This window comes from Pholis gunnellus (assembly GCF_910591455.1).
Source record: "Pholis gunnellus genome assembly, chromosome: 2".
NCBI classification, from domain to species: domain Eukaryota; kingdom Metazoa; phylum Chordata; class Actinopteri; order Perciformes; family Pholidae; genus Pholis; species Pholis gunnellus.
The window spans coordinates 15,752,363-15,780,006 of NC_136536.1; the positions used below are offsets into that span (position 1 = coordinate 15,752,363).

General features: G+C 42.2%; 1 protein-coding gene across 2 annotated transcripts in view; it reads right to left on the reverse strand.

Annotated features, from left to right (window-relative positions):
• Nucleotides 1-1,119: 1,119 nt before the first annotated feature.
• The window catches only part of pex14 (peroxisomal biogenesis factor 14), a 44,436-nt gene continuing 17,911 nt past the window's right edge, over nt 1,120-27,644 (reverse strand). Inside the window, exons 3-10 of one of the 2 annotated variants that reach the window (XM_079174184.1) lie at nt 25,951-26,035; nt 19,690-19,815; nt 17,221-17,306; nt 15,558-15,660; nt 11,844-11,941; nt 6,147-6,238; nt 3,117-3,399; nt 1,120-1,514 (exon numbers count right to left, since the gene is read on the reverse strand). In XM_079174184.1, the coding sequence (XP_079030310.1) occupies nt 1,491-1,514; nt 3,117-3,399; nt 6,147-6,238; nt 11,844-11,941; nt 15,558-15,660; nt 17,221-17,306; nt 19,690-19,815; nt 25,951-26,035 (897 nt within the window). In that variant the 3' untranslated portion in view covers nt 1,120-1,490. Of the gene's footprint in view, nt 3,400-6,146; nt 6,239-11,843; nt 11,942-15,557; nt 15,661-17,220; nt 17,307-19,689; nt 19,816-25,950; nt 26,036-27,644 lie in introns of both variants that reach the window. The other variant, XM_079174183.1, reaches the window with a different exon arrangement.

Sequence of the window (27,644 nt, forward strand, 5' to 3'; positions counted from 1 at the left end):
ATGGCGATAGACTTATCGTGTTATTAGTTCACAGCTTATACAGTAAATGGCACATGGTCCCTCTTTTCACTCTGGTGTAATCAGTTACCTGGGTAAAATCCCAGCATACCTTTTGTCTCTGCAATCATTATACTACCTCTCCTTTATTTTCCTTCTCTCTGCCTGTCTCACCCTGGCTCAAAGTTGTCTGTTGGAATGAGCAAAAAGTATTTATTTCAAAATAAAGCCCTTCATAAGAATTACATCTAAGTCTATAATGGCTTTCCTCCTCATATTCAATGCATTTCTTTTAGAAAGCCCTACTCCCACACGAAAAACCAAAAGACTCTCTGACGATCCACCTCCGCAAATAAACAACACTTGACACATATGATGTGAAACTATGTCACTCATCAATTCCAGAGAGAAAGCTAAAAGAGGTGTCATGACTTTCTGAAAAGTACGGTAGGGTCCTCGTCTGTATCTCAGACACAAATGACGGCTGGTTCAAAGAGAAAGAAAGCTCAGAAACCACAAATATATCAGAAACTTTGACCTAGAAGGATTTTAGAATTCACAGGCCTTTGGATATTCATGCACGGTGGATTTGTATTTCTTTCAAATGGTAGAAATGATTACTGATATTACTGGATGTACAGGGCTCAAACTTGGTTAGCAAAAGTTAATTTTATATTGTTACCAAACATGTATTGTTACTTGACAAGAATGTGACAGAAAACCATCCTGCACCTGAACATAGACAACCACATTCAAACAAACATCTCTGAGAGATTTAAAATGACGCACTTAAAGGCCAACTTTTGTCTGATTTGAGTTTCTGTTTGTTATCGTGCATTCTTTTTTCTTTCATTTAATATTAATTGGATGGATGGACATACACATACGGTGTATTTCACTCAATCATGATTTAGAACTGGAACATTGTTCTTTACTGCAAGTCAAGTATTTTGCCATGTGTGTGTGTGTGTGTGTGTGTGTTTCAAAATATATACTTGTGCAAAAATATAAACATGGAAAATCCCTGTAATACTAGGTTGAGCCTTTAAGAGTAACATACAGCAGCATGTATTTAGTGTCCAGTGGGTTTAGAATGAAAATATAAGAGAGGTTCTACTTGAGATAAAGATTTATTACACTTTTGTACAATTATGGGCTGACAATCAGACAGTAATCAGCAGGTTACAGAGAGGACCAATCACTGGTTCTACAGTGGCTAAGAAACAACAGTTACACCTCTTGATTATGTACTTCTGTAAACCAACCTTAGTCATCCATACAAATTCATCTCTACAAAAATCAAAAATATATAGTTTACAGCATACTGTATTGTTGTTGACTCCTCATTTCAACAGAAACTCGATCAACATCACCCAACTTAATCTGCCGGTTAAGACGGGTGAAAAAGAGCAGCGCCCCTCTACCTTCTCTGTCTTCCTATGAAGGCCATGTGATGGAGGTGGAAGTGGCACCAGAGCTGATATCCCTTCTTCTCACTCATGGGCTCTTCTTGTTAGCTGGAGACAGTGAGTACAGAGTGAGTAATTCAATAAGTCAAGTATTCATTTATTACTTTCCTTTTCAATCATGGGGCGATGTTCTTTTTCTAACTTCCCCCATCCACCTCCACACTGAGAAAAGTGATACAAGTTCTGCAACTTCCATCCGTGGCAGCCCTCGTTGTCTTACTGCAGCTTAATTATAAAATATTGGCGCCGTTTTCTGTAAAGATTACTCACTGTAGGAGGCCCTACATAATTTGGACCGCAGGGTTTGTCACGGAAAACAATACAATGCAACTGGGCTTTCTGTATTAGATTTCCGCTTTTAGCCTCCTTGACATTTCAAGCTGCATGAACTAATACATCTGTTATTTGTTGATCATTTGATTATTAACATACTTCACAAACCAAATCAGCTGCCCTGCTGGAGACGCAGAAACAGCTCAGCAGACGGTCTGGGTTTTTCTCGCCTGCCACGCGCAAACACACGCTCGCAAAAAAAAGATGCACAATTCAGCCCCTCAGTGAAAAAAGGAAAGCGGGGGGGGGGGAACATTTATCTTCTCCTCCTTTGAGCGTATGAGCACTCTGACACCGGCATGGAACAAAGCCCGTCATCACATTCTAATCTCGAATTTCAGGGCTTTTATTTCACCCAAATGCCACCCCGCTGGCCTTGTGAATTATTGACAGACTGACACCAATGCGAAAGGACACATAAAAGAGGCTAAAAGCTCCGGCCCTGGAAGAGCTTGTCCTCTCCTATTGCCATCAACAGGGAGAGAAACTCTGCTAATGCTTCTCTGGGAGCTCACGGTAACTTTGAGACTGAGGTGCCAACATATGACTCCTGACCTACAGCTGCACTACACAGGAGAGAGATTGTGTGCAGCGCTGCCTCTTTGGTCTTTAGGAGAACCGTAGTACATTTACAAGGACACCAAGGCAAAGCTGTGAATTATCTGATCAAAATCATAGAATTAAAAGCAGTCAGTCACACGCGGTTAGCACGGCACGCAGCCTTTTAAAGTCATTCCGATTTGACTGTTGCTCGTCGTTTCTCCTTTCAAAGAAACGTCACACCGTGGTATTTGGCTCGGCATGCAGTCATTTAGTCTGCATGATGAAAAGTAAATCGAGGTAAGCCGTGTGTCAACTAGACACTCCAGTATTTGTCAGTTTTGCGTCTTCTCACGCCCACGGCTCATTTTGCTCAAGATTAAGATGTTAGAGAAACAAGAGGAAACAGACAGTGGAGATAGATTAAAAACAAAACAAACAACAAAAAAACACACAAAAAAAACAAAACAAGTGTGAGCGGAGAGGAGCAGAATGAAACAAAGCCGTCGGCAGAGATGAGAAGCGGTGTTTGGAGAGTGTCTTTGTGCTTTCTACTGCTATCTAATCCACCTCGCTCTCATTGCTGGCACCCTCGGGCTGCCTCAGTTTGTCCACCTGTTCGTTAATCTGTCCATCCCCACCACGCCGATCCACTGTCTGCATGCTTACACCGTCCTCCTCCTCCTCCTCCTCTACCTGGCTGAGATCATCCTCCTTTTCTTCCTCCTCCTCCTCCTCCTTCTTCTCCTCCTCTTCCTCCTCCTCCTCCCCCTGTACCTCCATGCGGTCCTTCAGGTCCAGGACCTGGGTTGCGCCCTCGCCCACAGCGCTGTCGTCGTTGTCGATACCATGTACTCCATCGGGCCCTCCAAGTGCATCCTGGGGGCTGTGGTGTCCGTCTCTGATGGGGGAGGAGCTGGCGGACTCGTTGCTGACGGGGGAGATGTCGCTGCTGCTGTTGGTGTGGTTGACTGGCGACGAGTCGGGTGCCGAGGGTGGCTTCAGGGGAATCTGCCATGAGGGGATTTTAGGAATAGCGGGAGTGGACGGGAATTGTCTCCTGTAGAAAACGAGAGAGAGGAAGTTCACGACCTCATCAAAAACCCCACTGTGATCAAAATGTGTGAAAAGAGCTTTCCCACGATCAGCCACGCAACTACACATCGCCTCCTAAGTCAGGTGTTGAATGAGAGCATATCTTCAACACTAGTTTACATTTTAGCATGCAGCCACACACAAAGCACCGTATGAAAATCTCATAATTACAGCTCAGAAAATGGCTTTCCCCCCCCAAACCGCCAGATGTTTGTCACACCTGGTAAAGATGCTCTGAGATTTTCGTTTAATCACATCCACGGCAGCTTTTAAGATCAAAAAGACAACGTTGAATCATAATGGGATAAGCACTTCTTAGTGTTTAAAAAAAACCCCAACAACAACAGTTTGGAGATGATTTGGATCATTTGAACAGGAAGGGAACACGCTTGGAAACAGATGGTGATTCAAGCCTTTGCCAGAAAACTCATTGTGAGAGTCGGGATGAAGTCAGGAAAGCAAATGACAAAGGGGATATTATTGCTGATTAGAATGTACGAGGCGAACAAAACATGCTCAACTAGACAGTTCTGAGGCAATTTTCGTCCTCGCCGGTTTTCTGATGTACACCACTACTTCAGGCTTCATTATGGACACTGATACATAATCATGCATGCTAATGGGGGCCTGACTGAGCTGGGCTGTGCCTGACTAGATTGGGGAACAAAGATGGGAAGAACGAGAGGATGTCTGGCAATAGACAATGAGACCTTTAACAACACAGAATACTTTACACCTCGCATAAACAAGTGGCGGGTGGGTCGGATAAGATTTTACACCGTCAACAAATAAAATGATTGATTGGAAAAGTATCTATTTTATCAGGACACAGCTAAGTTTTTAGTTCATATAGGTCATTTCTGTACGTGCCCATAAAAGGACTGAAGTTGTATCGGAGCAATTATGCACGTGTGGTTATTTTGTTTACCAATAAAAGCAATAAAACACAGAAGACCAGCTGATGCCTGCAGTATGCTAATCGACCGAGGCAAGTTGTGAAGTAAAAGAAATGGTGCAATCAGTATTATAACCTCCAGTGCCTGTGAGATTAAACATATTTGAGATTAATGATTATGTTTTCAGTGTGCGAGCAATTTGGAAGAGCAATGTGACAATCCGTGTTCTTTTATTTTATTTATTTAGACACAAGCACAAACTTTCCGGCCATCGACAACAGTGTTCTGTACTGTAGAAATGGTTACGTAATGATGGTTGGGTGATGATTGTTTTGTAGTAACTATGTGATCATTGTTTCTGAGATCTAAACTCAGAACTCCAGAAACCATAGATGTACTTAAATGATGAATCTAAAAAGGTCAACTTAGTACTTCTCCCTCGAGCTTTCAACCACATCTCACAGTCTTCTTACACACCTAAATACAGTCAACGTGTTACATTTCCCCAAAGCTAAACTTGTGAGGTGCAAACTGACCCCAGTGACCATCTACCATACGTTCTGGTCTTGCTTTTTTTCTGGTCATCCTAATTTGATACAATTTCCAATAGTTATGGCTGTAATATTATCATCAAAGATAAGATGCAGAACATAAAGCTGGTGAAAACCAGATGCAGCCTCAACGGCTCCTTTCTTTTCTTAATCTCGCTTTTTAGGATCTATACTAGCACTAGCACTAGCATAGGCTATTATTCCTGGGGGTCCTTACATATACCTCACAAACCTCCGCTGAGAAATGAAGCCAAACAACTGAAGTTCCCTTAAATGGCCACTTGAGGCTTGGTGCAATCTCAATTAAAAATGCCCAACTTTACAGCAGAAATAAAACATGTTTACTGCCTGGTACGAAAAAACGAAACATTTTTAAAACATAGAATCGATCCGGGATGATTAGTTTAGGACAGTTTCTTCAAACACTAACCATGACCCTTGATTGGGAATGTATCGGTCATTTTGCAGCATTTAGAGCGGTCAGTTGATCCCTAAACCACACTGAATGGTTCCATACTTCAGTCACATGACGACAACAACAGGGCTAACTCCATTTACAAGCAGGACCACATCGCCCACCAACCGGAGCACATTCTTTCATTTTACAGCACGATGAAATATGTTTCAGAAAACATTTGAGGACAAAAATAGGCAATGCAGTAAATAAATCTTTATTCATATTTGATCAGCGCTGACTAGTTTAACAGTTCACGAGCTTAAGGAGCAGTGATTGACAGCTGCGTTAGAGACTCCTTTCCTTCGGGCGCAGGGGATTCTTGCAAATGCCATTAGGAGCACTAAGAAGAGCCGGAGGAACCGGATTTATTCACAGAGCATCTGTCTTATGTACTTCTGTAAGGATACAGTGACAGTTTGAGCAAATATGCCAAAAAAAGATTGTGTTAATTAAAGTAAACCTAGTGAACCTTGAATCTGTCAATACCCAGTTATTACATGTGCAAACCCCCCAAAAATAAAGTAGGGATAACAAAAGAGCAACATGGTGTTATGTGAATAGTTCAAAAGTATTTTAATGTCAGATATAAATGTAATTTGCGCTTTGTTCCGGTTTAACACCGTCAAATGGTTCAAATGGACTGCATGCAGGATCTCAAAAGTGCATGAAAACAGTGAGTGGTTGGCCCTTGAACACACACACACACACACACACACACACACACACACACACACACACACACACACACACACACACACACACCTGCATGTGTTTCATTCTGTGACAGTGATCTGGATAACTTTGTTACCTGCCGAGCAGTAAGCCCTTCAAAGAGACGATCTCAGCCTTCAGCTCTCCAACTGTTTGGTTGTCCAGAACGCGGTAGGTTGAAGACGATGTCTATTGGAAACACACAAGTGAGACACACACAACAAATGTCACAGGCACACACACACACAAGCACTGTTCAGTTCACATGCAGGGTTGGAGGACAAAGTCAATATACATCTTTCAACAACTCCTCTGTTCTTAGTCTCAACAACATGAAATAATACAAAAAAAGCTTTGTTTGGAAAAAAGGACATTGGGTTCAAGGTAAACAAATATGGTAAATGCAAATGCTAAAAGCCGCATGTTTTTGTGTAGTCGGGTGATTCATCACCATAACAACCTCGGCCAACGGCCTACTGCTGATGACGACGTATGATCCCACTACAGTCACCTTTATGGCCTCGGCTGCTCAGAAAGTCCAGTGAGTGTGAATCGTGCTGTTTTTACATAATTTTCCATGCTATCTAGAAAAGATTAGACCAGTGTTTTGGGTAATTACTTTATCTGGAACAATGGCCACATTCATGAAGGTAGACCAAAGCTTAGCAGTTTGCTTTGTTCTTTTTGTCTTTTATCAAAAGGTGTGTTATCGCGCACACTGGTGTTACAGGGGCATAATAGCAAGTATTTGAATGGCAAATTGCTGGCAAAAATCTGCCTCCGCAGCTCTTTTTTTTTAAGGGATAGGCAGGACTTTGACAGAGCGAGCTATGAAATGATGAGTTTTGAGAAAAGCCTTGAGGAGAAAAAATACAATCATGCTAGAACTGGACGACAGCTGTTGCAAAGCCTTGTAGACTTTTGGGTTACTGCAAAATGAATGAAAATCGTCTAGCAACTCAAACAGGGAAGACAGTAAAGGCCCAACATGGAGGTCAAGATAAATCTGAGTTTGTGAGATATTTAAAAAATATAAGAGAGAAGAAGAAAAAACATTTCTACTACATACAACCATTGCAAGTTGAACCTCCCCAGGGCGCTCAAAGCAATCCAAATCAAACTGTCATTGGTTGAACTGCTCATAGACAAATGCAACTTGTGACGAGGCATCATGGGAAGGCGTTGCTTGTAAAGAGTCTCAACCCAAAAGACTGGGAACCAGTGATGTAGATAATTGTTCCCCATACACAATCCATCCACAAACATGTGCAAGAACAGGGGGGATAGACTGATGAGACCAGAGGGAAGAGAGGGAGAAGACAAGGGAGAAAGTGGGATAAAAGAAAAGTAAAAACTCTAATTAAGACTCTCCTGACTCACCAGAGGAAGCTTGTTAGGCAGCGTGGACCCCCTATCGAGGGGAGAGGGATAACTTGGACTCTTTCGCTTGTAATTAAATCTAAGAGAAATTAATTGAATCACTTCTGAAAGGGATCAGACTCATTTACAGTGGAAGGAGGGACGCAGAGGAGGAGAAGTGAAGGGAGACAGAAAAGGAGACTTTTTTGGCTCTTATCGACTCCTAAACCTCGCTGATAAGGAGCCCCGTTTTAGAGGCGGTGCATTGGAGGCCTGCTGAAGACACTCTTATTACAGCCGTCACCTCATTAGAACCATCTTAATCCCTCGCCTCCCCAAGGCCCCCGTATAATAAGGCTGGATTCTGCTTCTCTCTCATTTTACATTTTAAAAAAAGAATTAATTGCTGTATGGGCTGAGCTAAAAGACTTCCAAGGCACAGAATCAACTTAAGATATATGCAAATTGCTCCAAATAACTGAAAATTATTATATCACTTAACATAAGGGGAAAAAAAAAAAAAAAAGGTCTTTAGAGTAGAATTGTTAAACCGCCAGCTACATAACGTGCATTATCCACAGAGCAGCACCCTATAATATCTCACATCAAGACAACAACACTACCACTGACATATGTCTTATTAAGTCTGAAGAAACCTAATTAAATGGTGGACCAGGACTGGATTTCAGCTTCGAAATACATTATGCGAGTGTGTGTACACACACACACACACACACACACACACGCACTGTGTAAGGATCTTGTGTTAAGTGCACTAGCTGCTTGGGCGGAGGCTGAGTGGAGGGGTATCAATGACGGGAAAGATTGAAAGAAACGCCGCTGACTTTAAAAGCCCCACCTGAAGTGTTGACACATATCCAATAGACCTACGGACGCGTGTGTACAACGTGATGTTTTAACAAACTGCTGATCAAAATATTTGACTTCTGCAATGATTTTGTGGCTTTGGCTACAAAAGCACTGTCATCAAGAAGATACTTCCAGGTCTGTGGATGTACAACAGCCTATGTTTGACTGTGCGACGCAGAATAAGACCCCTATGTTATCATTCTTACGATCAATTTATTTCTTTTTATGCTTGACTTTATTGTTTTGCATATGTATGCTATTTTGCAATGTATGTTCTTCTTTGTATATATGTTCTCGCATCCAAAATCTTTCTATTGTTTAAGTTTTATCTTTATCTATCAATGTAATTAAAAGCTATTTCAAACGAACATTAAAGTTTGTAATTAACCTTAAATATAGCATATATAACTGGAATGCATTTTGTATTTCCTTGGAGACGTGAGTTAAATGCACACATCTAAATGTTGACACAGCGATTCTCCTGCTGCTTCCTAGGATGTGGACACATAGATGTCTAGAGGCCTTTGGCTACGTACATGTACGACCTCTTTATTGCCTATTTATTACTCCATGTTTATGCCCTGTTAAATCATTCACTTGACCAACTGCTTCTAGAGACTACATGTGACAAGTTTACCCTGAAGAAGGCAATATCTGCAAAACTGAATTTAGATTTAAAAAGTAAAAAGATTCCAAGTTCTGAGCGCACTTGGCTCTGGTGTTTGACTTCCATCATACTTCCCGATGTACAGGTGCAGGGCTCTAAGGGCTCCGTGTGGCCTTAACGGTGGAGAACATAATTCTCCACCTGGCACTGCTCATCGCAGAAAGCATCATGCATGAACAAATAAACAAACAAACAAATGAACCAACCAACCAAAACCAACATAACAACTCAACCTGAAAGAGAGGTGCCACCTACTACATTATCAAGCACCAGTGTGCCGGCTGGATGCGTTTTCTTCTTCTGTTTTTCTTAGTGTGTAAATACTGTACGTAGTAAAAATTTACTCCAACCGGTTTAAAAGTCTTGTCACTAATATGTCTAGGGTGGGTGCCTGGGTGTGATCGGGGTCGGCCTCTTTCCGCTGGTTAACTAAGTGCTTCAAGAAAAAGAAAAAAAAGGAAAGAATTTCACAAGCAGAAAAAAAAAAAAAAAGAAGACTATCAACTCTAGCAGCACCCAAGGACGGCAACGCATCTGGTTAAATGAAGATAAATGCCTGTGGACCATTAGCAACAAGATAAGATCTTTAACAAGGCTTGTTTAAGAGTGTCTGAAGGCAAATTAATTCACAGTTACTCCGCCGGCAGACAGTGTGTTTTCGTGTAACGCATGTATATTTATGATGGAATTAGTTTCAAAAGGAAGTCCCCAGAGGAGTGTTTTTGAGTGGAAACACTGGTACAGTGCAATTGATTTCTCTCTATTTATGCACTTTCCCACTGGCAGTTCGTCTCGCGCAAGCAAGGAGGCGGTTTCTAATCTTCTATGTAGTATCCACTAATAAAGAGAACGATCAGTGAGTTGAGACAGCAGGGAAAACACAGCTAACAGGCAGATTTGTAATGATAATGGAGCCGAAATAGACTAGGCTGCTTAACATCAGGGCTGAATCATCCTCGGGCAAATCTATCCTGAACACCAGTGGTAGAATGCAGCAGCATGTCTTTAAAGAGCTGTGATAACTGGGAAAATGGTGAAAAAGAGAGGAACTGTCTCAGGCTCTGACGTCTGGAAATGTGCAGCATCAGCGCGTGTTCTGTGTGTGTGTGCGTGTGTGTGTGTGTGTGGACATGAGTCAGTCTGTCTAAACTCACTTCCATAATGAGGTCCCCAGTTTAGGGACAGTAAACGCACACCGCAATTGAGCGGTTTCAAACCTACGAGAACTGTTTTCTTAGCAGCTGAGGAACTAGACGTCTCCATGTGTTTCGGCTTAAAGGCACATTTCCGCGTTGAGAGGTATAATTAGTAAGCGTGGCGCACTTTGAGCGGCGTGGTGAGGCAAACCCCGAAAGCCGCAAACGGTGAATGATAAGTAGCTCGCCAGCTCCAACATGTGTTTCTCATCAAACATCACAGACCTGAAAACAATTTCCCAATTTCCCCCGTGGCCTGCGACAACAGAGGGCCTTGTGTCGCCTCGCAGGGAAAATTTAAGATCAACGCTATAGCTATAAAGCAGAGTTTATGATTTGTTTAATGGGTGTTTTGATGTGAATTATACTTTTTATACACTGCCGCTGTCCAACAAGGCACTCATAGCAAATGAAGTAGATACTTTTTAATCCAATCTGTGATCAGGATATGAGAAATGGAAAGAGAAAACATCCCTTGTCCTTTAAAAGCTGGAGGGAACTCATTGTTTGAAGGGAGGCTACAGTCTGGCTGACAGAAAACCTTTCATAATTTTCAGATTTCCGATGAGCGTGGGGTCGAACCGGATCGTACCTCACACATGCTGATCTAAGCCGCCGCTGCTTTTGTATGCACCGCTCAGAGAGACTCGGGCTTAGAAGTTGAAACAGCACAAAATGAGCTATGAGTCGTCAGTATTTGATGAACCTCGTCCAGGGTAGAGATTCATATTTTTCTTCCTCGTTTGTGCCGAAGCAGATGTGTCCGCATATGTTTTCCTGCGATATCCAGATGCTGCAGCGAAACACCCATGTGCTTAACAAGCTGTGGACATAAAACATTGTCTAAGATCGTCTCTTCCAAGGCACTTTTTTAAGAGCCCAGAGATCATAAAGCGATTTACGAGCAAGCAACATTTCATCTCTGCACATAAGTTTTTAGACCAATCACTCAAACCGATTCACCTAAACACTTACAATTCTGAGTAGATTATGAAAACGGTCTATAAACATCGGGCCTAGGAGGAGCGACAATATGGTTAAAGATGATGGTCCCATGATGAGACGCACCATACTTTTTCGCAGCTTGTGTTCTGATGATATACAGTATAATAAGGCTGTCCGTCTGAGGTAGTTATGACTCGGGGCAGTGCAAGACATTTTAGTACGCAGAGGCCTCGAGAAACCCTTTCTCTCTCCTCATCAATCTGGAGATTTCAACTGGCAACTTTACTTTTACTGAGCTCTTCTGCAATTTCAAAAGTTAGTGCCTGTCTAGCTTTTCTCAAAAACGTTAAATCATACATAACAAACCTTGAAGGCGCAGTCCGTTACTTTCATGTTCAAACTACGCTAAAGACAATCGTCTGCCGGTCATTTCAACTCATTGTTGTTACTTTGCCCGAAAATATATATCATCACAAATATGTAATGTATTGAAATGATTAAGTTCGATGTTACCGGTGTTTTCAAACCAATAGGCGAGGCACCAGATTAACATTTAGGTTTCATCGCCAACAGCAACAAATGTGCCCGTGTCTGCTGTAACTAAATTACGTAAAAACAACTCAAATCTGGAGTAGGATACGGTGATGCAAAAAAAATTAATTTTGAATAAAAAAATAGGTCGAATCTCAGAGGTTTACTGATATTCCCGTTTGTGGTGGTAAGTGAAGGGTGCGGGGGGTTGCTGATGAGCTCGTACCTCTGATGCAGCCAGTTCCTGCGAGAGCTCCTGGATTCTCTGCTGCTGCTGGATCAGGAGCTCCTGGACGGAGACCAGGGTCTGCTGCAGCTGGCTGACTGTGGAACCAAGGTGATAAAATCAGCAAAGTTCTATAAGATAAAAAAGGAAGTCAGATTGTGTGATAATGCCGTTTTGTTGCCACAGAACTGAACATTTTCTTTCAAGCGTTGATGACAGAGCTGATGAGACTCAACTTGTGTCACTGATCAAAGGCGTCCTCTAAGAATTGTAATCAAAGCTAATACCCGGTAACTTAAGTCGCAGCTTTTTGGTCCGAGGTGCTGGGGGTAGAGGGTGGGAAGGGAGGGGGGAGGCATATAGGATGGAGATATTAATCTCTAGTGCCTGAACTTAAATCAAATAACAGTCTCTAACCTTCCATTATCCACCCAGACACTGCCTTCTAATGCATCTTAAATCCTCAAACGATCAACAAAGGAAAAAACAAGGCTCTCATTTGGGAGGAGGCTGCCAGACAAAATGTCCCCCCTAATCCTAATAAATATTGTTCTTTTTCCATTGACTTTGAAGATTGAATTAGTTCAAGTGTTGGTGTTGGACGAGGGTGTATGATTTCAAATAACACCGGGCACAGTTTGTTGCCCCCTGCTTCCAGTCACGCGTGTATTACCAAACAATGCATTAAGTTTCCCCGAGCTGATTATATTACAGAAAACCAATAAACATTCATATAAATCATGGGCGTGTAAAGTGTTAAATCAAGCCTAATAGGATTAACATCAACAGATATTGTGGCGGTCCACTGCTGAGGTTGTCAGGCCAATGGTTAAAAGCCTGCGCTGCAGCCGGCTGGACGGGATGTAAAGAACCCTCCTCTCACATTAACCCAGGCCGGGACAAAACACAGAGCCCGGCTTGGAGTCTGTGTTTCTTTTGAAAAACCAACACAGACAAAATATTTGATCTTTCAAAGAAGCTAATATCTTGCAGTGACACCTGTGTTTAAATGGGTGGGGTTGTATCAATATAGGTGGGGTGCAGAAAAAATCGTTTGATCTTTCCGTGCTTGCTAGAATCCTATGGAATACGAGTTTGAGCAGGATCGCTGGCGAAGGCCAAAAAAATCCCACTGTGCAAACAATTTGAGTTAGTTACTCAGCCTGAGCTCCCGAGTGTGACCAGCCTTTCTGAAAACGGTAATAAAACTAAAATACCGCGGCCATCCCTGTTTAAAAAAGGTGTTACTATGACAGGGTGTGCACGCTAAACCAAGAGCTGCCCTATTAGTCTCCGATTCCACCTCGCCGCAAAACAGCTTATCCAGATGTGTGTGTGTCGGTCTGCCAGCCTGTAATGCTGCGCCTCCTGAATTACCACTGGCACCGCTTTTTCAGCCACTTCAGCCAAACAGTCCGACTCTTTTCATGTCCCTCCACAAAGTTGACTCCTTTGTACTGTTCAGACACTTGACAAAAATGCATAACTTCATATCCCCAGTTATCACAGATATGAAGCCAAGAATAATGAAGTCAATGACTTTGGCCAGGCATGAATCAGAAAGGAGGCTGTAGCTGCAACGTGTGTGTGAGTGTGTGAGACAGAATAGGAGACAAGATGATGTGTGAGGCTTGCAGCTGCTGTGAGGAGGGTGCACATTGTGTATTCAGTAAATTATTCAGTAAATACCGCGATATAATGTACACTACATATGTCCGGGCCTGTCTCTGTTTTTAATGGCCAGCTGGTCACCAATATGGCTCCCACCGACAAAGAGTGGCCAAACAGCCGCACAATTCCATTACAGCCTGGCTGCGCTGAAGTAGTTCCAAGATCCATTCATTAATTGTCTGTGTGAAGTTGTAGGCAAATCATAATGGGAGTCAAGGCCCCTTCTCTGGAGCTGGGGCTGGCGAGAGAGACTAATGTGGTCCCCATTCAAAAGGATACATCACCTCATTGCGCCCGGCAATAGAGAAATACATGAACTTTAACAAAAGGGGGTTCAAGCAATTGGCAGCAGCGAGGCAGTCGGTCGCTATTACTCAGTGCAGCGAGGAGAGAGGGAGCGAGACGGAGAGGAAGACAAAGGGAAAGCAGAGGGAGAAAACTCTCAGTGTAATTGCAACCCCTCTCCCCAACTGTTAACTACAACAGTCATTAACTACAATAGCAGCTTGGCTACTGCAGTCATAGCAAATTAGTTCCCCACACTGGCTGAAGAAAGGACCCATGTTTTCTTTTTTTTTTTTCCTCCACTGGAGTCTCACCTACTCGCTGCAGAGCACAGGACGACTCTTACTGTGAAATCCGGTCTATACAGACAAGCAAAACAGGGTTTGTAACTTGGCCCGTCTCCAGAGAGTGATAAGTAGATCAAGAGAAATAGACAGAGGAAATGTGTTTGCATAGTTGGGAGAAAATGACCATAAAAGAGCACATATTTGTTAATCAGATTCTGGGTGACACACCTCGCACGCGATCTCACACAAACCGCTGCCCTCCGCCTGCCGAAGCCAGCCAGAAAACAATAGCATGGGTGTGACTGGATTCAACGATAACAGCCATATTTTCATCTACACTACGTTGGTCCGTGACAGGAGCTCTTAACTCAAACACACTTAATTTGTTTTAATTTGGAGATGAAGGGAAAATCAAACAAAGGATGCTTGTATTAAAACTGACACGGTCGTATTTATGATTCAAGTTAAGAACACCGCCTGTGGTGGAAAAATTCGTTTGGCTCCTCTTTGTCTCTCTGCAGCTGATAACCCTGCAAACACATGCATGACGAGAATTCACGCGGGTTTTCTACCAGACCTGGAATGATCTTTGCGCAAACAAACCTCCTTTTACTTTGTTTGATATCTCAGGCAGACAGGTGCACACAGCTCATGTACACTTGAATGTGACTTCATTCTATTTAAAAGGGGAATACATTTGAATGAAATAACACATTTTGATTCACCCGTCTACCTATCTCAATGGGAATCGGTACCTTTCAGGGGGAAAAAAACAACACTCCAGTTCAACAGCACCGCTAACGAGACCAAACTTTTTCTGAGTGCCTCTCTCATTTACGCCTCCCTGGATTTTTAATTATACTGACGAAGAGCTCGGAAAGCATCTCTCTCTCTCTCTCTCTCGCTCTCTCCATGTCTGACAGCCAGGTTGAGATTCCTCACCTGTCCAACATGGGAGCCGCACCTGTCACTGTGCACTTAATCACACCAGGGCCAGTGCTGAGCCCAGACGCCACACAGTGCCATGCCGCACGCACATCCTGCGCACACGCACACACACACACACACACACACACACACACACACACAAACACAAAATTAAAATGAACTTTCTCGCAACCTACGGGGAAGAGGGTGGATGTTGATGATGGCGGTGGAGGTTTGGATGGGAGTGAGGTTGGTGCAGGGGGAGACGGATGGAAGGGGGGGAGGAGAGAGGATGGGCGGGGGGGGGGGGGGGGGGAGAAAAGTTGTCATTTCCCAACTGCTCATTAATATTCCGAGGTTAAGAGCTTTTCAGCGAAACGTAATTAATTGAGCCCGAGCCTGACAGTAAACAAGCAATTTCAAATTAAAGCGAAATGACAGCGGCGTCATTTGTTAAAAACGTGCGGGGGCCCCCGATTTTGGCGACAGATAAATGAGGGAAAATGTTAAGGAGGGAGAAAGTGATGAAGATATTAATCTTCACCTGTCTGTGTCAGCGTGCCACTCATTGCTGCAATGTTGCTCTCCATCCTCTGCAGATGCTTCTTGTCCTCTCGGCTGCCCATAATGAGGGGAAGGATGTATTTCTGCAATTAAAAGCATGGCACAACATCACACTTCTCTCTGGGGGGAATGGGCAGAAGATGAGGAAAAGACAGGGCCACCTAGACTCGGCAGCAGAGGGTCAAAGGCATTGTTTTATTGGATTAGTGCCTCATTGTCTAAACTGCCTGATTAGGTAGATGAAGAGTAGCCAAGCAACTGTTAACTGTTATAACTGTTTGTTATTCTAAATGATCAGACTAATCTATAATGAAAGTTTGTTATATGTTAGCATATATATAATGTTATATGTGTGTTATCCAGTGTGAGTGTTAACCAGATGAACAGCTTCTTAGTGTCTCGATGAATCCTTAAATAATGTGTGTGGAGCCGAGTGACCCTGTAGGGGCCCATTGAACGGCATACATGGTTTTTTTTTGTCTTGTTTTAAGGCTGGAAGAGGATCACTTAAACCCTCGCAGCCGGTTTGCAGCCCTCTGCTGCCTGAGCCAGGTTTTCGCTCCAACTCCGGTGGCAAGCAGCCACACCAGTGCAAGTAATAAACACTTTTCAGAGAAAAAGATTAAATGAGTGTCAACACGTAGTAATTAATAAGTGGGTTGCTGGGAGTGTGGTGTTTACAAGGTGCGCCATAACATAAATAAAGTATGGGCAGAAGCCTGGACATATGGTGCGACTGGCGCTGCGCTGCAGTGACATGACAGCAACCTGTGCCGTCCCGCCAGGGAATCCCACCTCCCAGACGACCGGTGGCTGGCAAATCCTGCTGCACGTAGGAAACAGTGAACTGGTACAGTCAGTGTGTTCTCATCAGTGGAAATACCGCAGGGACATTGGAATGAAGGACAGGAGACCGGGAATGTGTAAAGAAGGATGAAATAATAGGACGTAACAGGATCTATAGAGAAGCCAATACGTCCGACAGGGTCAGGTAGGCATATGCAAGTACATGATACGCGCTCCCTTTCTCCCTCTCTTGCTCACACACAGAGGAGAACGGCCTGTCATCCGGGCCGAGAGCTACTGCTAAAGCTCCTGTCCTCCTCTAAAACGAGAGTAATGGCTTCCACATGCCACTCAGACTACTACTAACAACCACTATGGGATTAATGTCACCGGGGACAAGGGGCCTCATGAGCTCATGTTCAAGGGCTGCTAAGCCCGATAAAAACCAGGGTGATTATTTTTTTAGACGGTAGGACGTCAAAAAAAAAAAATGGCTGTGTGCTGTGTTAGCAACTATATTTTTTAAAGGAAAAAAAAAACTATTTGAGAGGAGGAGGGAAGGTTGAGTTAAAAAGAAGGGGTTCAAATGAGATCATGCTTTGACGGAGAGCAGGGCAGCTTTAATAACAAGACCAGAGTGATGTTACATACTGCAGAGGCGCCTTCTATTCTAGCACCCTCATTCATCATAAATGATGTACTTGCTAAGCCCACCAATTTTAATGTAATATCAGGGAGACAGTACTGACAGATCTTAGGATGCAGAGGATAATTTGTACAACAAATTTAAGAAAGATTAACTGTGAAAACAAAGTGAGTGAGGAAACATAGAGCAGGAGCAGCAGGGTGGAACTTACTTTGTAAAGCTGATGGAAGCCAAAGGCGATGCCCACCATGATGATGGTGAGGGCACCATAGTCTCTCCATCTGTAGCCTGCTGGACCTGGAGAGGAGGATAAATCACCTCAACTTAATGTGAAGTTTTAGCTCCAAAGTACAGTATAAATCATGTACACTACATACATTTTCTTTGCTGACCATATTTGAATGCATGTTAGATTGTTTTGATGTACTTTTTTGTCACTCTTTGATTTTTCTCAATGCTACCTAATGCATGGTTGCATACGTTAGATGCAGATTAATATAAAAAGGTCTGCAATGCATTACCTCACTGTGATAATGTAATTTATAGTTGTTCTAATTGTGTAAAGGTTCTTTGTCGTGGACCAGACAACACAAGCCAGGTTTAAGAGTCCACTAATGAATAGAAGCCAGTCTGCCTGAAACATTCACCATCTAGTCAAAAACCCAGAAACGTGGTTTCCAGAATGATTACATTTGATGCTAAATATACACAATTTGTAGTGAATGCAAAATCACTGATGTGGTCCTCTTAGATAAAGAAATTGTACAGTCTTTTAGTAATTTACTTGTACACTTAATGAGCACCGTACAATACAATTTATCTATTTGTGACGTTTCAAATTCCATCTATTTATCCGTTTGTTTCGACAAAATGTCTGAACAATAAACAAGCACTTCATTCTGCTCTTCCATAAAGAACACCATAGTCTTCCACTTTTTGGGGGTTGGGCCTAATACAGTGTTTGCATATAAACCTTTAAACAACTAAACGCAGACTGAAAGGTAAGTGTGTGTGTGTGTTTAGAAGTTGACTGCCTTGCTGAGTGACAGATAATGTGAAAGTGTGTCATTGTGCAAGCTGTCATCTGGGTAGGCCAACTGTCTGTCAAAGTGGAAATCCCCCACATAAGAGAGGCATTCAACTGAAAATGTCACTAAACAACAAACAGGTCTGGAGGAAATCTACTGTGTGAGGTTTTTCTCCTATTTGCTGTTGGTGGGGCCCAAATGAATATGAAATTATTAGCGGCCAGGCCACTAAAGTACGCCACTGATATTCTATTACAGGTCTGATTTCACCTAATGGGTTATGTGGTACATGTTTACTTGCTTGAAGTAGGTAAACCAGATTGATCTTGTGCCTTACCACTTGTGTGATTTGACATGCAAATAAAATGAGAGACCCGCTGTCATATTGGACTACATGGTATATATTCAAGGTGAATGCTATTCTATTCTCCATGCTCAAGGCCAGGTTTCATTGCTGCTGCAGCATTCAGGGGTGAACCCGTAACCTTTACCATCGAAGATTTTTGAGTCATTCGCCAGCATCCATATGGTAACCACATAAATTTGGGTCTTCATCAACATTATAGCTGCGACAGACTGTCACCTATCCCACAATGCCGTGCTTCTGAGAGGCCTGGGAGTCCTTGGGATAGGAGGTTGACCCTGAACGAGCCTCACTGCATCACTGGCATGCAGGGGTCTTCACTTGCTCTTTTCCCCCCTGTTAGGACCCTTCATTCTTCCTCTATCTCTCTTTTTTCCTCTACCACTTCCACTCTGCCATCTTCCTTTTTTTATTTGGTCACTTAAGCTGTTGGAACTGTGGTATCCATCCCCCGTTTTTCCAATCTCCTCTCAAATTTATTGGGTTCAGTGGAGGCCTTCCTGTCCTTCTACCGCGTGGAAATAGAGATCAGAGTATCCATTACTTCGACAGAGATGGATGCGGGTCTCTGTGCACCGTCCCCATAACAAGGACATCAAAGAGAGGTAGCCCCCTCTTTTCAGCGTGACCCCCCCATACAAGACTCCCCGCTCTCTCCTCATTATGCAGCTCCCTTATAGCCGTTTTGATATAAAACCCCCCACTATGGACGGAGAGCCGCGAGTCTCCCTAACTACATGGCCATCCCATCAACATCACTTTCATTACAAAACATGAGATGCCAGGGGAGTCAAGGACAGTGTGGTAATAAATGAGGGTGGAATACATCTGGAATCATTGTCATATGGGTTAAGCATTACGCGGACTTCATTCTGCATTGGTAAATCAGTGGACAGCACTCATAACCTCCTGAGGTAATAAAGATACAGGTTGCGGTGTGGGGTCTTGCCAGCGTGGAACCTCTCGAAACAGAATGACAAGAGACTTCATGAGCTTGTGCGATGCAATGTCACATCCCTGTATCTGAATTCACAATCATGGCAAATGTTGTACGGCATGCATGTCTTGTAAAGATCCTGCTATTTGGCGAGCTACCGATAATCCCGTTTAATGGGTTTAAATTAATAAAAACAAAAAGGGAAGATCTCTCTCTAGGTAAACCTGAACAAAGGCTTTACATTTTAAAGTACAGTTCTTTTTTTTCCAGGTGAGACAGTGCACATAAAATATTAATACTATTTATATGCACCAGGTATCAACGGGGAGAAAAAGGGGCGTGTGCACTCACTATGTGGTGCAAGCGCCAGCTGAGTTGCATGGAGTGGATGTGGGGGCCCCACAGGGCTCACAGGCAGGACTTCTTCTGTGCTGCCAGAGCGCTGGATGGCCAACTCCACCTCCTCATCCCTCAGCCCTGGAATCAAGACACACACACACATTTTAAGACGTTCAGAGGCGGCGAAGTGACTGTGTGTTAATGGGAAACACCAAATGGCTCCTTGGCTATCATAATGTACGCTTAAATACTTCCCAAGCTGCCCACAAATCTTTTAAGTACAATTTAGAGAAAGTATGACAAATCTTCATTCAATTTTACCTTCCCTCTTCTCAAAAAAAGATACATTTTCATTTCATAATTCAGAAATTCCACCGAGAGTTTCCGTTTCAGGGACATCCATCAGAAGGAAGATAGTGTGTAAAGATTCACACAATGAAATCTGAAACTCTGCGAGCCTATTAACTGCCACCAAAGGCAAAGAAAATAAGAGTCTGTCCACTTCTCCAGTTATATTTCCCATGTGGAGATTTCATACACCCCAGACAGCGAAAATGCATTATTTTAATTTCTTCATTGTAATGTAAATGTATTACATAATTTTGCAAATGCCAATATAATTTAATCTTCTGATCTTTTTAATGATTTTAGTGATGATTAAATTGCAAAGGGCTCCCTGATGGAGAATCTGATGGGAGGAGGAAAAAAAATCTAATATGAACATCTCCTTTTGTGGCAAGAAAGGATTTTATTTCAGGCGCCATATGCTGCCATTGCTGTGGGTCTCATCTTTTAATGAGCGATTCGGTCTAAACCAAGGAGAAATAATTACAACTTTTGATGAACTCCATTCAAAAACAACATGAACCAATTTGCAGAAAAACAATTATAAGATATCTGAAGACAAAGAACCCAAACTGTTAAATACAGCAGTTCTTAGACACTGATGAGCATGATTCACCTTATGAAGAAAAATCAGTATCATCATGTTGTCTTTGCTCATTGTGGACCAACAATGCGTCTTCTCTCTAACATCTTGCCATTACTTCCTTTAGCCATTTCCTTTGCTTATTGACAGAAAACACCCTTTGTAAGAGAGCCTTTTACTTGGACTATTCCCGAAGGATTTAGAGAGTTTACACAAGCTCAGAATAAGCTTCCTCCGTCCTTTGAGAGAAATCGAGCAATTGGAAAAGGTTCCGTTGCAGTGTTTCAAGAGATGACTCAACGTTTTCATTAACAGTAAGAGCACAGAGCCAGATCCTCGTATCTCTGGTACGGACCTCCAGAGCGGTCCTCACAAGAAAAGAACACAAAAACACCCTTGTGGAGTATTAATAATATAAACTGTGTAAGCATGTAGAGCAGAACTTTCCGTTTTGCAAGGTGGATACGATACGACCAAATCAAATGATTCCTTCCATTTAAATAATCCGAGCAGCTGGTTGAACCTTGATCAGAAACGCCACTCTAACCTATCCCCGAAGCCCAAAAGCATAAAGCAATCCTTTGATAATCTACTACACAGTTTATGCCAAGAGGAGGTCCCTCCTGTCACCTATTTAAATGCTCCGAGGACTTCAAATGGCCATGAAAATGGTTGAATAATTGAAGGCAAATATTGGCCGGCCTGTAGTCTACAGCAGGTCCTGAGTGCCAGGAAGTGGTGAGCGCCATGTGCTGAGTTTGTGCAGTCAGACTGCACTGTCAAATAAGCAATAATGTGTCCCCGGACTCCTGATTCATCTGACCACAGCAGACTACATGGTGGCAGACTATTGAGTGGGACATGCAAAGATCTCAGTTTCACCGAATGAGAAGAAATAAAAACATCAGCTTCAGGTTTTCTCCTTTCACCTTGAAATGAGAAAGTCTTTTTTTTCGTTGTTTCTAAATCCACATTAATGCTGCTATAGAGCATGAATGTATGTACACCTTAATGGCTGTTCACATCTTTGATGTTGTTTATGCAGCAAATGAAAGGTTTTTGTCCCTTGCTTCAAAATAAAATACATGGAAATTCCTAAAGCTGTTTACTAGTCAAATTACAGCTTGCTAAGTTGTGTTGTATGCTCTGATCTGAAGGACAACAACAAATGAAAGAGCCCTCAGATCCAAAAGAAAAGGGAACAAGAAGAAAGTGAGTTTTACATATAAAAGGAAAAGACAAAAAAGGGATTGTGAAATTTATTATGAGTTCCAAAACCTGTGGAATGACCCCTGGACCCCCATTTCAGATCGTCGTGTGGGGAGATGAATTTTTTAAGACATAAATTACACCTAATGACGACACCATAAAAAAAGAACAATAATGGAAAGCTATTCTGTATTTCATTATACTGTATTATTTGGTGCACCTGATACACGCAGTGCCTGTTTATGAGTCACCGTATTAGCAGATGCTCAGCCAAAGCATTTGCTTTGACCTTGCCATTCTCATTGGGGCATGAAATTACGGTGCTGGCACCTCGATATTACAGCTATAAATACTGTAAACTGCATATCTGGGCTACGTTTTCTATTGTCTTTCAACATAAACCTGATCGGTATTTATTTAAAGGAAAACCCATTGCTCGTCGGGTTATTTACAGCTCTATTTTCAGTGGCTCATATTCTCTGGGTATTTTTAAAGGGCAAAGAGGCAGCAAGGCTCTTACATTAAATCCATTTCTCCAATTCTGGCACTTCTGGACTTTATGGGTCAACAGCCAGGCCGGACAGACAATTATAAAAATTGCTTACTAAAATATTTTGGGTGGTAAAAGGTGAACGCCTTTTTCACTGTCACCCCAAAGGCCTGAATTATGAAGTTGTCCTTGAGTGAAAATTACTTACATTTTGAATATTGTATTTAGAAAGAAAGGCTTGGCAGGGATCATAAATAGATGGAGGTCAACGGCTTATTAAGAGGTCGAGTTCAACGTCTCATGCCGCGCTGGCCGAGGGAGATTCTACATGTCATTTGGTTCGGTACAACTGCTTGAAAATAGCATGCCCTAAATAATGACCACTCTCATAGAGTATTCATTTATGTATTAAAAAGGGGGACTCTGCTCTCATTTCCCTACTTTATCGCCTTGTACTGATGACAAAGTAGGCAAGGCCTGGGCTAGGTGGCGCCGTGGAGTAATTTATAACCACATCAATCCCTTTACCTTCTATGCAGGCCTTGGTCATTGTCATTTTTGTCCGAGAGGTGAGTCGCATAACCCCACTTACAAACAGCATCCTATTAATATCTGGGATGATGAACCTTACCCTTACCTTCAAACCAGGTATGGTAATAGACCAACAGCCTACCTATGTTCCCTGTGACCCTCGATCACTGGCCCTCTACTCAGGGTGAAAACTATTAGCATTATTTATTCAACTCAATAACAATTGGGATGGCATGAAAAAGAAATAAGTCAAGCCATCATTTATGTCACACTGACAGAGAATGTACTGTGCCTGTAATGCATTTAATATTGTATTAAACTGTAATGCAGCAATGTACGGTATGTGTACTCTCTGTGCTTTACTTCCACAAACAAACTGCACTCAGTTTGGTAATGTGGGAGCGTCTGAGTGATGTCGGTTTAGGGGCCACGGTCAAAGTGACATGTTGAAAGGTGGAAAATGTTGTTGACTTTGTCCTGCGAATTTGATTTTTTTTTTGGTAATTATGTGTGCAACTGCTAATTGTCTGGGCTTAATGATGGTGCCAAAATGGGGCCCAACGCTCTTTAGTTGTTACATCTGTTAATTGTAGAGGACATAGATGGCACAATTCACGAGATGAGACTGGAGCACATTATATTTCACTCAAACACAATAAAATGTACTAGATCTTGGCAAGGAACAAGTAAAGCTAAATTGTTTCAAGATGGCTGCAAGACAATTTAAATGCAACTCATTTCCCGTCTCCTCTACAAAAGAAAGAACATCTGGGTTTGAATCTTGATTTATATTAGCTCTAAGTGACAAAGTTTCAATATTACAGCCAGTTTATTCAACAAGGACTCAAGAAGGGCAGCGAGAAATATTGGACTGCATAATTGCCAATTCATACCCTCAAATTGACAGTTGAAGGAAAACAGAAAATTATATTTTTCCAATGAATATTGAAATAAACCACACTATTAGGATCTCTTTGGTAAAAAACAAGATGTAACTAGAGAGGCATCCTTCAGTGCAGATTAGGGCACAAATGTGCCGGGAAATAATATGCAGGAGCGGGATTATTGTGTAAAGATTCTGCAACATGCAATCAAAGTGGGCCCTATTTTCCCCTTCATCAGCTGTCCAGCGTAAGTACTGGCAGCAAGAGGAATCCAATTTAAAATCCACTCTACCGGGAGATGGTATTGTTTCATTTTATGTGTGCTTTGACATTTCTGGCTGTTAATATAGAGTAAAATCCAAAAGTATTTACATAAATATGACATTAAACTGTATTAGAAATTAAGACTGACGTATCTGCTGTGGTGACTGTGGGAGGAGGAGGATGATTGAGTTTCTAGGTCAAAGGGTTGAGAGGACAATACATGCTAGGTACAGAAACACGGGAACTGTGAGTTCTGGCCTGCTGCTATGTCTACGCAAAAGCCTAATATGGCTCAAGTGAGACCGAAAAGGAAGCAACTAATCAGCAATCATGACAGATCATGTTCTATTGCTATCTTTTATCAACGTATGAACATTCGTATGGAGGAAAAGTGGTCGTTTGAACAACAAACTTAAATTTGACTCTTGATTTAGACTCTTTTAGACTATTTGTTTACTCAATGAAACTCAGTTATATAATTACAATAGAAATTGTCAAGGTGGACCTTACCATAGCCTTTTACTGACATCATTTCCTGTAACATAAAGTATTTATACATTCTGCTCTCACATTGAAATTAGTGTGTAGAAACACTTTCCTGAGACGACTCAAGGAAAGCTCAATATTAACGCACAACATTTCCAGGTTCCCTGTGTGACTGTACCATGCAAGTCCAGAGTTATCCCATGAATACTGCAGAGTGCTACTCAAATATAGTTTGTGCTTAGTGTTTCATTGCTCTGTTGTCTCTCATTATTTACCCTCTCCCTGAGATCAATGCCTTTATGCAAATCGAGGGTTCTTGTTTGGATGTACAGTGGAAACGGACTTTCCGAAATAAATCTGCATTAAAGAGTCATACATATTTCATGGTCTTAAAGTGCAGTAAGAGCAAACCATTTTGGAAAGCGGCGGCGCTCCGCGGAGTTTACAACAAAGAAGAAAGTAAAGAAGAAAACGTGGCGTAGTATGACATCATTTGGTATTGATGAGGCCTTATTACATTTGAGATGTCCAACAGTAGATTATGAACATGCCTTAGTTGCCAATAATGAGACACAAAGACAAAGACATTTCAAAAGATATCGAGAGTCATTAGAGCCACATGAGATGCGTGTAGTAGCAGCCGGCAACCATGGATTTGGTTTCGGGTTACCTTCCCCTGTCATGGAGCTTTTAGGCTCACTTTTCACTGTTTGGCTACTCTAATGCTGGAGGCAAAGTCCCCCAGCACTGCAGAGGTACAGTCCCCCAAGTACACAACTGTGAACTGCAAAGAACTGAAATAAAAAATACTCACCACAAAGAGCTTCTCTGAGAGAAAGCCACACACTCTCTCTGCTCTGCTCTGCTCAGCCACAGGCCCATGTGAGAAATACATGGCGTAACGCTGCACATTTCCACCGCCGCTATATATTGAACCTGACTTAAATGAGTTCGGAGTAATAAAGCTTTTTTGCAAGTTTTATTGCACAAACAATGTGTCAGAAATAATCTCAATGAATTGCAAAGAAACTGAAGAGCCAGCAAACAATTCCGCCATCCCTGCTTAGAAAACCTCCTCCGTGTCAGGCCTCAAATTTACGATAACAGTTAAATTAAGTAAAAGGGTTAAAATGCTGGAAGGCAATATTGATAATTCCATTGAAAATGCAGAGGGAGTTTGTCAATATTAATTTTCCTGAACCCAAAGGAGCATCCCAACTGGTGTGTCATTTATTCACGGGGCCTGAATCATGCACTCTGAAGCTGAATCGACCCCTGTTAGAGCCCCAGGGCAAAGAGCTACAGCCACAACCTTTGACCCTTATAGACTAATCTTGCCAACAAAAAAAAAAAACAACAGTGTGCATCCCGGGCCAACCACATTTTGTAAACAAACACATATGGATTATAATGTTAATACAATTCGGATTTCAAGGCTTCCTGCATTGCCTCCGACCTAAAGCAAATCAAATGTCTCTCACCTTTCTTCTTCAAGAAGGCTCTCCTGGTGGCCAAGGGACTCTGACGTACTTTTGGGTTTTGTAGAAATTGTACAGCGGTGGTAATCTGGGAAGAGACAAATGCGATTTAATTCCTCATAATGGGATAAAGTGAGAGGATATGGTCTGCAGGAAAGTGATGCTTTTAACAGTACAACCAACACTCTAGACCTTCTTTAAGAAAAAGGTTCATTAGAAATCCAGACAAAATCATAAATGGATTCAATTTGATAGTTTGCTTCTAAGACCCCACACCCAGCAGCGAGGAGAAAGACCACCTGACCACTTTCCAGCTAAATGTGGGGAATGACCAAATCAGCAGTTATAAAATTAGCCCATCAAGAGTGCTGGACAAATGGAGTATGGAGCTTAATTTGCTATTACCCTCTTAAAGACAAACTTCCATTCTTAAGTGCGCAGTGGAAGAAAATCTATACTTAATGCAGAGGTGATCATTTGTATCTAATAACTTGAGAATCCTAGGCTGAAAACTTCTGTAATTCTTCCAGTTAAAAACCTGCCATGATCAAATCACCCAGCCTGAATGTTGTAATGACTTGAAACGTTAATGCACTAGAACGTTAAATAGCATCAGAACATCAGTAGTTTTAAGTGCACTGCGTTCATCGATTCTATTATGTTTTCCTTCGAGATGCACCTTAATTTTCCACCCCAGTATGCATTTCCAAGAATTGGAGGGAGAGAAAAAAAAAAAAATCATCCTCAAATGGCATTAAAACATAAATTTGGAGTGGGCGCCATGAAGTGGCGCCTCCTAAAATAGATAAATATGTAAGAACACAGAGAAAGGGGAAAGACACTGGAGGGGAGGTTTAGATGACTTATTATCGCACCTGTGGTCCCCGTGATTCAATTGTAAAAGTCATCCCTCTAATAGGTTGAAAGGTTTTGATTACTCTTCTTTTCTCTTAGTGTTGAAAGATACAAAGTGATTGAGCGCCCTGCCAGTGGTAATTCGTTTTGGGTAATGCATTGCATATACTATGAACCAGTTTCAATCCAAAAGAATTGCAGTTTAAACTTGTCCGAGGCGGTAGGTGTGGCAAGGGAGGCTGCATTAAGGGCTAGATGTCTGTGACAAGCAAACGGTACAGTAGAGGATCACGGCACCGGCAACTTGATGGAACTTCTGAAAATATATTTGAAATTCTTCAGACGACTGTGAATCAGCTCAAAAGCAACTTGATGACACTGTTATTTTAAAATACCATGCAGCATCCGGATGACGGTTTAAGGTAAATGCAATAATGAAACTTCAATAGGGAATTCGACCAAAATGTGCCAGATTCATCCCAAGAGATGCCGACACAATCTATTTAGACACTAATCTACCATTCCACTGTGACACTACCGTGACCTTGATGTACATATGGGTTACGCAAGGGGTATGGAATTTCCTGTTTCTCTATATGCTGAGGGCTTATTAAAGTCAGTCACCCGGAACCTTCATTGTGACAAGCAGATTAAACCATTTGCATGGTGGACCCCCAACTGATGTTCTGGGCCAAAAGATGCAGTCAAAACACGGAGAAAATATCCACTTTGATAACAAGACAAAATCATTGTGCTCTTGGCAAAGCTCTTACTGCTCAAGTAAGAGAGCCAATGAGACTACTTGTGGTAAAAAGGCAGAAACCAGAGATAACAAACACACT